Below are 13,654 nucleotides of genomic sequence, written 5' to 3'. Positions count from 1 at the left end.
TATAAAAGATCTTATATAAATATATAAATATAGGTTATGTGGATCCATGCTTTCCATATGAAGACACATGTTGCACAAATTATAGCCAATAAATAAATCCTATCCCTCTCATTTTAAAACCACAGTGAAGTCCAGATGTGTGTTGAATATCAAATCTAAAACTAACCGTGTGCAGAAAGAGACGAAAACCTAAAGCATGTGATGTACATAATAAATATATTTTTTAGAAGAACCTTATTCAAGACGGTAAATACAGTAAAAATAAGACATAAAAACACAAAATACAACACTCAGAGCCAAAGAGGAAGACAACAAAATACACACACAGACACGTTTTGCGTTTCTATCTTAGTGAGGACACTCATTGGCATAATACATTCCCTAGCGTCTTACTTTAACCATCCAAACTAAATACCTAAACTTAATTCTAACACCAAGTCTTAACCCCCAAACAGCCCATTGATAAAAGTGAGGACGCTCAAAATGCCCTCACTCTGTAGGGTCTATGCTTAAAATGGTACAAGAACACACACACACACACACACACACACACACACACACACACACACACACACACACACACACACACACACACACACACACACACACACACACATATTACTTATTCATTAATTATACTAATTGTTCATTATTATTATATAACTACTAATCATATATAATTTGTCCAATGAGGTCTTGTGTAGTCCTTAATCCTACACGGGACTACATTTCCTAATCGTGCGTGACGTCAACTCTCCGCGCCGGGACACGTGACGTGTTGTTGTGGTTCCTGTGTATGGAGCAGGTTCCTGATCTTCTTCACTCAGCTGGAGAAGTGGCCTCAGGATGGACGTCACCTCTCACCTCCTCCTCCTCTTCCTCTCCTCTCTCTGCTGCTCCTGCTGCTTCGGGGCTGCTCCGCCGAACTTCGTCCTGCTTTTCGCCGATGATTTGGGTTTCGGGGATCTGGGCTGTTACGGACATCCCACCTCTCTCACCCCGAACCTGGACCGTCTGGCCGCGGGAGGACTCCGCTTCACCGACTTCTACTGCACCAGCCCGGTGTGCAGCCCGTCCAGGTGCCGGGGCTCTTACACACACTGGGGCTGATGCAGGCTCACACTCATGCTGGAGAACATGGACAATAATATAATATAATATATAATATATTTTAGCCTCTTATCCAGATTTCCTATGCAAAGGTCAGGGTGTATTTTCTTTTAAATATAACTCTCTGTTATTCAGAAGCTGTGCAGTGTGACAGGTCCACTGTCTCCTGTAACTAGAGGCTAGGACCCATTACAACGTCACCTGTTACACAAAGCTATGACAACACTCACTATCCAGTGCAGCTTATTGTGTCATTTACTACATTGTTACAGAGCTGGAGCAGATGAGTTTTATGGACCTTCTTCAAAAGCCAGTGTTTAAAGCGACTGTCACATTTTAAGCAGATGTTATTAAAATAATTAGATTAACAAAAACATGCCATGGTCAATATTGTACAGTCAGCAGTGATGGATGGAGCAACCACCTGTAATTCAGACACTAAATCATAAACCCTGCATGATTAACAAAGTAGGAACAAAAAGGAGGTTAAATGTGTCAATTCCAGGTCTGTCGGTAAATTATATGATCATTTTTATGACCAATTTCTGTCCTGAATCGTCAGAAAAAAACTCCTGGAGAATAATTTCTCAGAAAGACTGGTGTTGATGTAATTTACTGTCCGTCATTGAGAAGAAGAATCAGGGTTTTAAACTGCTGGAGAAACAAATCAGCACATATTTTACAACTTTAGGAACTTTAGGAGTATATGAACTCTTAGAATTATAGAGGTGTCAGCCTCATCATTTATTTAAGCTAAGAGATGACTGATAAATATAATAAAGCTTTATGTGTTTGACTTTAAAGTTATAGTATTAAGAAGAGAAAAAAGAAGCAAAACGTCTCTAATGGTTTATATTCTCCTTTGCAGCACAACACATGAATGTCCTCTATAAATCTATGTAGGCCAGCATGTGTTATGCAACAGGAGCCTAAGATAAAGTGGTTAATATAAACTCAGAGCTCGACTTGCTGCGTGTTTCAGTGTGGCCAGGAAACAGAGACACATCTATTATAGGCGTAATTGTAGAAAATAATAATAATAATGGAGTCACAACTTAAAGTTAAAACTGTGCGAGATGAAGATGCAATAAAAGACATAAAGGATAAAAGAATATAAAACAAAAATGAATCAGGCTGAATTAAAAGCAAGATTAAAAAGGAAGGTTTTAAAAGTAGATTTAAAACTGTCTATTCCAAAGCTTTTGGGGAAACAACATGGAGAAGCTCTGTCTCCTTCAGCTGTTTGACAAAAGGGAGGATTGACTAATAGTTGTTGTGAAAGGATTGAAAGGGTTGTTGTTGTTGGTGTGAGAGTGACCTAAGTGATCTGGGAGCAGAGTATGAGATCAGGAGATAAGTGATGTAGTGAGTGAAGTTATATTCTGAATTCAACTGGGAACCAGACAGAGCAAGTTAGCTAAGACAAGCGTTATATAATCTCTTGTCTTAAGTCAATAGGATTCCTAAGTGGTGAAAGCTGCTTTTCACGATGCTACAAACCTGTTTATCAAAATGAATGACGATAAGAGCCGTGGGTAGGAGGCGATTACTGGAATCGTCAAGACACAATAACAGTTTTCCAGTGACAGATGACTCAGTCACTGGTCAGCTCTGACTGGTCACCAAGATATTTTATGTTGATCTGCAGCCCAGACATTAAAGGCAATTAATTCATCAATGCATTTTTCATCAGGTTTGAACACACTGTGAACAAAGACCATCAACACTGTCCCTTCAGACTGTTCTTATTCAGTCTGAAAATACATCCTTCTGATTATATACACTTTCCAGTCCATCCTTGTTCTGTTAAATAACATCTTTGTTTGGTGACGTCTTCTCAGAGCATCGTTGTTGACGGGACGTTACCAGACTCGCTCCGGCATCTACCCAGGAGTGTTGTACCCGGGCTCCATAGGCGGACTTCCTCTGAATGAGACAACCATCGCTGAGGTCCTGAAACCTCAGGGCTACGCCACAGCTGCCGTGGGAAAGTGGCACCTGGGATTTGGGGCCAATGGCATGTTTCTTCCGACCAAGCAGGGGTTTGACCAGTACATGGGGATCCCTTACTCCCATGACATGGTTAGTGTGATTGAGTTTTAAGATAGTTTCTGTGATAGTATTTGTTAAAGTATCTTTTTTTGCGTGTAACATCAATTTGAATGTGTTTTTCTCTGTGCCTGTTCGTCCCCCAGGGCCCCTGTCGGAACTTGACTTGTTTCCCTCCAGATGTGAAGTGTTTCGGATTCTGTGATATCGGCGTAGTAACCGTCCCGCTAATGCACAATGACGTCATCAAGCAGCAACCGGTCGACTTCCTGGACCTGGAGAAGACGTACAGTGACTTCGCAACCAACTTCATCACCACATCGGCCAAGAAGAATCAACCTTTCTTCCTCTACTATCCCTCTCATGTAAGTAGCACATGTTAAATGTATGTTTTCATCCCCCCCCAAGATTGTGGAAACACTTCACTCTCCACTTCCTCCTCCAGCACACCCACTACCCCCAGTATGCAGGTCCAGGGGCCGCCGGGAAGTCTTTAAGGGGCCCATATGGAGATGCTCTGCTGGAGTTTGACAACACTATCGGAAACCTACTGACAACCCTGGAGAAGACAGGAGTCATCAACAACACTCTGGTCTTCTTCACTTCAGACAATGGGTTGGTTTGTGGTTGTATTCAAATTAATCGAAATCCTGGAATCGTTCTTTCTTACTGTAAACTGACATTTTCAGCTGCCTCCACAACCAGCAGCTGTGGAACATTAGCCTCTGTTCGAAGGTCAAGTTTCATGATATCTTTAGATTTATCATCATATCATTGGATTTATGGCCGTCTGGTTCATTTATTGTCCTTTATCAAACGTGTTATTCCCTGTCTCTCTGTGTGCAGACCTGAGCTGATGCGTATGTCCCGTGGCGGTAACGCTGGCCCTCTGAAATGTGGGAAAGGCACCACATATGACGGCGGTATGAGGGAGCCAGCCATCGCGTACTGGCCAGGGACCATCAAACCAGGTGAGGACTCCTTGATCAGCTTTCCACACAGACCATAGCTGGTGCACATTTAGTCTTTGAAGGAAGCTTAGCCAATACAGTATCAGTTCAAAGACCATATTGATGGTTTTGCATGTTTCAGTCACATATACTAAGCCATTTTATGTTTTTACACTGATTCCAAACATCAACTGGTCTCTTTTCATTCATTCCACCAAGGAGGTCCTGTTCCCCCCCCTGTTGGTTTGTTTGTTTGAAAGCTACATCACACAAAACATACAGGAGGGATTTCCACAAAACTTCGGTCGGGGAAGAAACCATTACATTTTGGTGTGGATAATTCATGGATCTTGATGAAAACATTTAGGGAACTGATATCTTTGAGTGAGTGACACTTGGTGCAGTTTGATTGAATTTAAAGGGACTGCTGGGCCTTGGGGGAGGTAGGTGCTCCGTAGTGTGCCACTCTTTTTTTAGTATAAAAAAATACACCCATTTAAATTTTTGTGACTTTTTCTGTGTGCATCTCTTTAGGTGTGACTCATGAGCTGGCCAGCACACTAGACATCCTCCCCACCATCTCAGCCCTGGCAGGAGCCAAACTGCCCCCGGTGATGCTGGATGGAGTCGATATGACTGAGATCCTTGTCCAGCGAGGAAAGGTAGCTGGCGTCATACCTCGCAGCAGATAGGGAGATTTTGTGAAAACCAAGATGATGTATTATGATGAATTTCAAAGATGTGTTACTTCTTAAATTCTTGTTTTGCAGAGTAAAAGGGAGACGATGATGTTCTACCCCACAGACCCCAGTGAGATGTATGGTCTGTTTGCTCTCAGGTTGGGGAAGTACAAGGCCCACTACTACACACGAGGTAAAATAGGTTTCATCTGCTCAAAAGCAGAATTGCACCATCAGAACTGAGGTGGTTTTGACTTGTGGTTGCTCATGTGTTTTTGCACCAGGTGCCACCCACAGCGGCACGACCCCGGACAATGACTGCTCAGTATTCGCTGTTCTCAAGGCCCATGACCCCCCTCTGCTTTTCGACCTGGAGCTTGACCCCTCTGAGAACTACCCTCTCCCTCTGATGGGGAAACCCGACCTCCAAGCCCTGCTGGAGAGGATGAAGAGAGTCAAGCAGCAGTTTGAAGCCTCCATGGTGTTTGGGCAGAGCCAGGTATCAAAAGGAATAGACCACAGCCTGGAGCCGTGCTGCAATCCTCAGTGTACCCCCAAACCCAACTGCTGCCAGTGCTGATGGGACAGATGTGTGGGGGAGGCTGAAGGTACTGCACTGATTTTACTGTACAAAGTGCTCAAAGCTCGAAAGATGTGTTTTTTGAAATAATGCAATTCAGCCACTTGTTTGTGGAATGTTAAGGTTTCAGTGCTACTCATACTGAAAAGTAATTTTGCAAATAATCTGTTTTCCTCAGTGAGGAAATCTTTATTTTTTGTGTTAATATTGATTATATTTCAAATTAGAAGAGCAACCAGAGTAAGAAAAGGCTAACACTCTATCTTACTGTGTTAAAAACAGTGGAACATTCATGGATACACACATGTATCTGGATCTGCATTCCCGGCGCCTACACAAAATTTCAGGTTTCAGTAGTTTTTGTGAAATCCTGCTAACTAAAAAACAGAGAAACAAAGGCAGAAGAAAACATAACCTCCTCAGCGCAGGAAATAATGCACGACAAGGAAGGTATGTACGTTTGTCTGTTAGTAGGTTCATGCAAAATTGACTACTGTTACCAAGAAACCTGGTGGAAGGATGTGTTATGGGTTTGGAAAGAACCCATAAAATGTTCAGGGGGCCGATCCAGAAATGTTGGATTGTGAGATAGGTTGTTAAAAAACGTTTTAGTTGATTTCCCAGAGAAAAATTAATGGATTTCTTGATTTAAAAAATCAGGGACGCTTTGGGGACTGATCCGGTGCAGATCTGAATAAAAATCTGGATACAGTGAATTTAAATGTTTTATTTTTTTAATACTTTCATGAGGGGACTTTGGGACCTTGGTGGAGATTTGCAGTCTTTAACCGCCCCTCTAGTTTTAATTGATCCATTATGAAATGTTATCTTCAACTTTCTTTATCATCATAAGATTTTCAATATTAATATATGAAGTATTTGTAAAAATGTTTTGCAGCACATTTCAATCACACAAACAAAGAGTGGATGTGAACAATAAAGACGACACGAAAGGTTTTGGACATCAAGCATATATTTTATTCATAAGACCAGATCCATGACAAGGCAGAATGATTTTTTTTTGTCATTTTTTCTTTGTTTTTCCCTTTAATTTTACAAGTCCTTGTTTTTAAAGATACAAGATAGGATATGTTGTTTCTGTCACATACGGTTTTGCTCTAGGTATACAGTGAAGAATCTTGTTAATGTAGTGAAGTCAAAAGTTTGGTTTAACTGTTAATGTATGTCTCAGCGGCTAATATGGGACGAGATCATCCTCAGAGGTGGTTTTTGTGTAGTTGAAAGTGAGGAAGGATTTGTAACAAGGCAGAAAATCATAATCAGAAGCAAATAGATACAGATCAGTGATGGGGAACGCTGTCGGAGCTCAGAGGTGATTATTACAATCGGCAATAGAGTTTTCCAGTGACAGCTGACTCAGTCACTTTTCAGCTCTAACAGCTGATAGGTCAGTAATCTGCTGGGTGTGTCACACTCTTCCCGAATATGCCCTAAATGTGCTGCTGAAGCCTGTTCATAGAGACCTTATGGAACCCAAATCCCACCTGGGTGACAAATACTGGGATAAACACCTTGTGTGGAAACATAAGACACTGAAATAAAATTATTGCAGATCACAGATATTTAACGTGTTTTTCTAATCTTTCGAGGGCCATTTGTCTGGTTGTGATCTTTTAGTTTTTTTTTTTTATTTCTTTTTAATTAATGTACATATTTATTTTAGTAACATACTCAACATAAAGGACACAGCACTATCTTAGATTCGCTATTGTATATACATGATCTAACTGACAGCGATACATATGCAGATAACACCCTGCCTCCCTCCTGCCATATCAACATTCAGTGAAATCCTGCAGATAATATGAGGTGCTTGTTTGTTCTGGTGGACTGTGACTGAAAGCAGCAGAACAAGAAGCCAAACAGAACGAGCGATTGATGAGGACGGTCGGGGTTAAACCTCAAAGCCTAACATGTCATGTAGCAGTCGACTGCGGTGACTGCATCGAGTTTTAAATCAACCCTCTCCCCTTTGTAAGGTGCTATAAAATAAGTAGGTTGTTGTGTAACGTGTGAACGATGCTGTAATCCTTGACCGGACTAAAAGCAATAAATAAATAAATATGGGACCGCGTCGCTATCCCTCCTGTCCTTCATAGTTAAAAACAGATCAAAGTCTAACCATTTACATAACTATAAAACTTCATATTCAACTCTTCATTAAAGGTTTAATTCCACTTTGACACAGAGTCCGAGAATTAAGCAAGTCGCTCTCACTGCACAGTAGCCACCACTCTTTACACAACTTTACCGCCACGTGGTCAATCCAGTCGTTCTTTTTCCGTCGTCGAAACCGCCAAGTCAAAAGCAAAGCGGAGACTAGAGCGTCACTGAAATCCAACAGTTCAACAGTCAGAGGTGGGAGGATATGGCTTTTCAGAGGCCCTTTGACCTTTCTGCTTTCTTTGACCTGAAAGTCACATCAATCATTGCAAAGCACACAGTGACGAACCACGGTTTTACACGGTTAAATGATTTCCTGTGACGGCTCCCCATGGCGAAGCTCAACAAACACATTTTCAGGATGGGACAAAAGTAAAAAAAACGGTTCTGTCAAATCCCTACAGATGTGCCGACAGTTACCGTGCTCGGTCTGAATAAAACGTCTGCAGGGCTAATGACATTCAAAGTTCAATTTCAATCATTACAACTTTTTCAAAAAGAATCAGTCGTAAATAATCTCTACTTACTTCTGTCAGTCATTAATACCTCCAAGAGAACTATGAAGGAAGTCCCCTCCATTGGTCCTAAATGTGAGTGTCTCTTAATTAGTGTGGATGAGGCGCCTGTATGTCTACTCTCTATACATGTATTTACAACACACACTACGTCTTGTACGCAACACAGGGGTAAGCTCGGACCAAGGACAGTTCACTGTACTCTCTCTACTTTGCTCCAATGTCACTATCAGTAGAAATCTAATCAGCAGTTTGTCAATATTGACCAAATACATATTTACAGTTAATCAAACTCCCGGCCTCCTGATTCCACACCGCTCCCGTACTGATTGTTGAGCTGCTTGCCATTCACTTGGATATGTGTACTTCTTGTGTGTGTCTGTGTGCATTAACCCTACTAGCCATGCATTGAAAAGTGAAACAGCAGTAGTAGGTAAGATCGTTTTTTTTTTTTTGTCATTTCAAAAGAGGAACCTTTAAATAAACAGGTGCTCAGCGTCTTAGTTTTATATCATAGAAAAGGATCAAAGAAACAGGCAATCAACCCATCGCGGTGAGAGAGACAGAGAGAGAGAGAGAGAGATGAAGTAAGTCGCATACTGTAGAAATGAAGCTCCCAGTATTTAGAGGGACACAGAAGAGTATTTTTTTTACTATGGAGAGAAGCCCCCCCACTCACAGTGCCCTCTGGTGGCAAACTTGATGAACATACACAAGCTGTAGAGGAGGAAGGTGGTCGTCGTGGCAACACTTCTTACTCTAGGTAAATGTCCTCGGTGGGGCAAGCGTACTCCAGGTGTTCCTGGTAGTACTCCTGGAAGGCTCGACTGCAGAAAACACAGACGAGAACATGATGAAATATCTGAACAATCCCTCTATTGTTACACAGCCACGCTGCGCAATTTCAGCACTAACTCTGCAAATAAGAGTGGAGTTCCTCAGGTTGTAAAAGTGGTCAGTGGTTTCATCCCCTGCTCCTCCAGTGGCTTTGGACAGGACACTGAACCCCAATTTTACCTGCTGGCTGTGCCATCGTAGTGTGAATGGATGAGTTAACTCTTTCCTAATAAATGTCCATGTAGCACAAACAAAAAAGTGCTTGGTAAACATAAACCCACAGTGGAAACACCGAGCTGATCTCTTTGAATCAAAGGAGGGAAGCAGTTTTTCATGTCTGCCTTCGTCAGTGGGTCTGGACCCGAGAGAGAGAGCAGGATGAGAAGCTGATAGATCATGTGATCAGTTCAGCTCTTACTCAGCTGCCTGCTCTCACTCCATCCAGAGACAGACATCTTTAATTATTCAAATCTGACCTTCCACACAAGCTCACACACAAAAGAACCTGGATCATTGTGTTCTTATCCAGCTTCAATAGGGAGTAAAAATCTATTCTAAGATGTCATTATCAAACCTGAAGACATAGAAATGTAATTGAGGCTTGATATTTTACACTTTAACCATAAACTTTAAACCCAAATGCAATCAAATATGTAAAACTTGAATTAGGACAATAAACACAAATCTCTTTCTGCATTGTTAATTATGTAAAATAAAAGTTTTCATATAGGTGCCATTAAAGAGCACTTAGAAAGGGATACAAGCTAAATATAGTTAGCATCATTTACAATCTCTTTTATGGACTGTTAGCATTTCAGCATCTTGGCAATTACAGAGCACTTAGAATCGAGTAAATATGTCGACTCAGACATGATTCCCAGAATAAAAAGATCATTACTGTCTCATGGTATGTGCTTGATGTATAGTAACTGATCTAATGATGTAACTCACCCAACACACTCTGCTACAGGTCGCATGGACTCCTGGGAAACAAACACATGGCAAGCAAATCGGTTCAGCATGGGGTGCTTGGTGATGAAGCCGAAGTAGCTGCAGAGAGAAGGAAACAGCGTGATGCAATCAGTCAGCTGCTCCACCGCAATCTGCAAACAGCATGGCAGAAGCTCGTTTGTTTACCAGTTGTTCCTCGGATGGCAGCCACAGAACGAGATGTTCTTCATCTGGAAGAAGTGACTACATCTGTCGTACTGAAGAGGAGCGAGAGAGGGATTCAAACTCAGATCGTGTACAGAACACATAAATATCAGTTTGCATTCACAGTTTTAACATATTTTATATCTTAAGTTGGTTGATATTACCTTGAAACTTGAACAAGAAATGACGGGAAATGGGCCAAGAAACCCATAGGATCGAGGATCCAAGATTTTTTAAATTTTTTCTTCAACATGGTGAGATCATTTTGGGGTTTTTGGACATTTTCACTGATTTCTCTGAATAATTCATAGATCCTGATATGATGCAGATCCAAATGAAAATCATGATCAAGCAGTTTTAAATGTGGTTTCATAAGGGGACTGTCGGCGGAGGTATGACCTCTACTAAGTGACATGATAGATTAGAGTTGTTTATGCTAAACTCTACTTTACGGGTTAATTCAACATACTTTAAACAAATTGTGGTAAATTGTCAATAGAGCACTAATCCAATGTTATTGCATTTTAAAGGAATGACACTTCATTCATTCATTTTTCCATACCTCATCGAGGGTGTCAAAGTCATCCTCCAAGCTCATGATCAGTTTCACTCCCTGCAAGCTAATCTCCAACTCACACAGGGAAGGAGGTCGCACGTGTACCGTCCGTTTCCTCGATATCGCGATCTGAGCAGCGGAAAAACCTCCATGTTAATAAAACATCATTTCACACTGCAAACTGTACGTGTACATATTTTTGTGTTTTCCACTTTGCTTACCTTCTGCATGGCAGCACAGAGAATGCCGTTTCCTTGGTGATGAGGTACTTCAACAGACCCCAAAAACTGAACGTTGAAAGTCTCAATCCACGCCGGATTTCTTTTCATTCCTACATATGATGTGGACATACATGCACAACATGAGACTCCTCTGGTATGGAAGTAAATCAGTCTCATTAGATTTTGAAATTTTAAAGCCTTTGAATTTCTAGCACTGAATTTTTTTTACGTTGAAATTTGTATTTTTTGCCACTGAATTTCAGTCTTCAAATTTTTAAAGTATAATATTCAACTGCTACAATTCAGTTGCAAAAATTCAGATGCAAAAACTTCCATACTCTGACTTTTCATAATGACACAGGTGAAAAGACAGTGGGTTTATATATCTGTTCACTCACCCAACAACTCCTTAGACTGGCCCATGACCTCATGGGCATAGAAGGCAGGGAAGATACCCTTCTCCCCCGTCCGCATGTTGTAGCCTCTGTACCAGTAGTCATCCTCTTCTTCCTCCACGTATAAAGGATCGTCCACATCCAGCTCCAGCTCATCCGCGTGTCTGGGAATGAACCTGCAGAGGGCAGCAGAGAGGCTGAGTAAAAATAATCAAATCACCTCTGACACCATTTGTCCTTACATGGAATCCTTGCAGCTGAGCATCCTATAGACTAGATCCTATAGCATATATCTGGGTATCAGGTGATTCCCAGTGGGGAGCAGAGAGAGAGAGAGAGGAGGGATGAAAGGGCTGACCAGGAACGATAATGGGGTGGAGAGAAAGAGGTAGCTCTAAATGTGGAGATGTGATTACTGACAGTGGGCTGTGGTAAAGCAAATGTATAATTAAACATGCACAGCGTGTTGGTGTATACAAGAGAGGAAAATAAAGCTTTCTCTCTCGTGTACATTCACATACATACAAACACAGATGGTGGTGTTACTGGCAAACCTTCAGCTCTGGAGCCCAGCTATAGTTTGGACATCTACCCACAACCCTGATATAATGAATGATTCCATAATGCTGCATGACAACACATCGAAAGCCATTAAACATTGAAGGGACAGTGATTTAACAATGTATTTAACATTTATACTGATTTCCATGAAAATTGGTGGAAGGATGCAAAGGATATCAGGATTTCTTTTCCATTTTCTTTAACATTGCAAGATAAGGTGTTTTTCAAAATTTCCATTCATTTCTCAGAGAGTAAATCATGGATCTTGATGGAAAAATCCCACTCTCCTCTGTCAATTTGAATTTCCCTGTACTTCAGTTTTGCTGGTTTGTCCTCATTTCTCATCTGTTCATAATGTTTCAGTTTCTCCCTGTGTTGCCTGATTTCTTTTGCTTTCTGTAATGTTTCTGAGGAGGGACTTGGAGTTTGCTTGTTTGGATTAATTACTGCCTTCCTGTTTGGTCTGCTTTTGTTTCTGCCTGTAACACAAAACATAAAAAAAGCTCCCATTGTTGTCCCATTGTTGGAAATGACTGTGGTGGTCTTACCTGTAGACGGCCCTGTGTGTCTGGTCCCTCTCCTCGCCATTGATGGTACAGGAGAAAAGTCCAAAGGATTCTGTACCTACCAAGCGAAGAGACATGAAAAAGCTTTTTGAATTTTCAGAGAGGAAGTCCAAATTAAAGTTGATTGGATATGTCAAAAAAAGAAATGGGGCTCTACGCCTTCTAATGAGCCTTCATTATGCAAATCACCCTTCATTAGAGATACAAATCTTGAAGAGAGAGCACTGATTGATGGTGGTTGTACTGGGAGGCAGAGCCCTCCCATTCATCTTGTGGGATCTTCCTGACATATTTGGAACAAATGTAAATGCCTCATGCTGACAGTAATGAGTTAAACTCTGATGAAGAATATTCATCCTAAGGACCATTGGAGGGAGAACTGTACCACATAATGCTAAAAAGCTTTAACATGTCAGATATGTAGTTTCCACTGGCTTAAGTTCAACGTTTTGGGAAATACAGCTATTCACTTTCTTGCACAGAGTTAAATGACATCATTACTCTCCTGTCAGTACAATAAATGAGGTCACAACCAGGAAACGGTTAGCTTAGCTTTGCAAAAACACTGGAGGCAGCAGAAAACGCATCCAACGAATAAATCTGACTGTGAGATTCTTTCTTCATCAGTGACACCATTGAATCTTTCTGTGAGGATGCAATTAACTTTTGGAGCTGATCAAAGGTCAAAATTGCCAGAATAGACATTCATATCTGGAAACAATACAGCTGGGGATCAAATCTAATACTTAAATTGATCAAAAAAGAATTCCCCCATGATATAATAGTCATTTTATGAAGTATCTTTGCATCCTATAGGATTTTAGACCCGACCTGGTGGTTACATAGTTTATGATGATGTGGTATAAATGACGTTATTATGACAAGGGCACTATTACAATAGTGCCTATACTGGTGCAAAGGATGCCTCCATTCTTTATGCTAAACTAACTCTAGCTTCAAACGGACAGAGTCATGACTTTCAAACGGCATCACGTGGGACTTACTGGAGGAGCGGGAGGTGCTGTTGACGAACACGTTGAGGAACTTCTTGGAGAATGGGAGGTCAGCTTCAGGGGAGGAGTCCTCGGAAGAACTGAGAAGTTCTGACCTCACCTTCTCATCATCTCGACCGTAGCCCACCTCACTCCTTCCCAAAGGCTCGTCGTCACATAGCGTGGAAAGCTCACTGTCATCGCTCAGAACAGAGGTGCACCTGGTAGGACAAGATTCGTCAATTTCTATCTAATATCTAATATCAAAATGTAAGAGTGACATTTTATTCTTAGCTTGTCACA

The 13,654-nt window shown here is 41.3% G+C and overlaps 2 protein-coding genes across 4 annotated transcripts in view; one reads left to right on the top strand and one right to left on the bottom strand.

Moving 5' to 3' along the window:
* Positions 1-761: 761 nt before the first annotated feature.
* On the top strand, positions 762-10,797 carry arsa (arylsulfatase A). 2 transcript variants are annotated; one of them, XM_035157019.1, is made up of 9 exons: positions 762-1,079; positions 2,952-3,192; positions 3,306-3,524; positions 3,605-3,774; positions 4,006-4,130; positions 4,644-4,771; positions 4,880-4,982; positions 5,074-5,397; positions 9,876-10,797. In XM_035157019.1, the coding sequence occupies exons 1-8, from the start codon at positions 847-849 to the stop codon at positions 5,367-5,369; spliced, it is 1,515 nt and encodes a 504-aa protein (XP_035012910.1). In that variant the 5' UTR covers positions 762-846; the 3' UTR covers positions 5,370-5,397; positions 9,876-10,797. The 2 variants fall into 2 exon arrangements, with proteins under 2 accessions (XP_035012910.1, XP_035012909.1); XM_035157018.2 differs by lacking the exon at positions 9,876-10,797 and having other exon boundaries at positions 5,074-6,331.
* Positions 6,325-13,654, bottom strand: part of mapk8ip2 (mitogen-activated protein kinase 8 interacting protein 2) — a 30,786-nt gene continuing 23,456 nt past the window's right edge. For both annotated transcript variants that reach the window (XM_035157015.2, XM_035157016.2), the window contains exons 7-14: positions 13,364-13,572; positions 12,342-12,417; positions 11,236-11,408; positions 10,838-10,947; positions 10,623-10,745; positions 10,043-10,113; positions 9,857-9,955; positions 6,325-8,895 (exon numbers count right to left, since the gene is read on the bottom strand). In XM_035157015.2, coding sequence (XP_035012906.1) covers positions 8,823-8,895; positions 9,857-9,955; positions 10,043-10,113; positions 10,623-10,745; positions 10,838-10,947; positions 11,236-11,408; positions 12,342-12,417; positions 13,364-13,572 — 934 coding nt within the window. In that variant the 3' untranslated portion in view covers positions 6,325-8,822. The remainder of the gene's footprint in view (positions 8,896-9,856; positions 9,956-10,042; positions 10,114-10,622; positions 10,746-10,837; positions 10,948-11,235; positions 11,409-12,341; positions 12,418-13,363; positions 13,573-13,654) is intronic.

The sequence above is a fragment of the Hippoglossus stenolepis genome, chromosome 5 (genome assembly GCF_022539355.2).
Source record: "Hippoglossus stenolepis isolate QCI-W04-F060 chromosome 5, HSTE1.2, whole genome shotgun sequence".
Classification (NCBI taxonomy): Eukaryota; Metazoa; Chordata; class Actinopteri; order Pleuronectiformes; family Pleuronectidae; genus Hippoglossus; species Hippoglossus stenolepis.
Note: the sequence above shows the minus strand (reverse complement) of the source record. Positions and strands in the feature narration are given on the sequence as shown.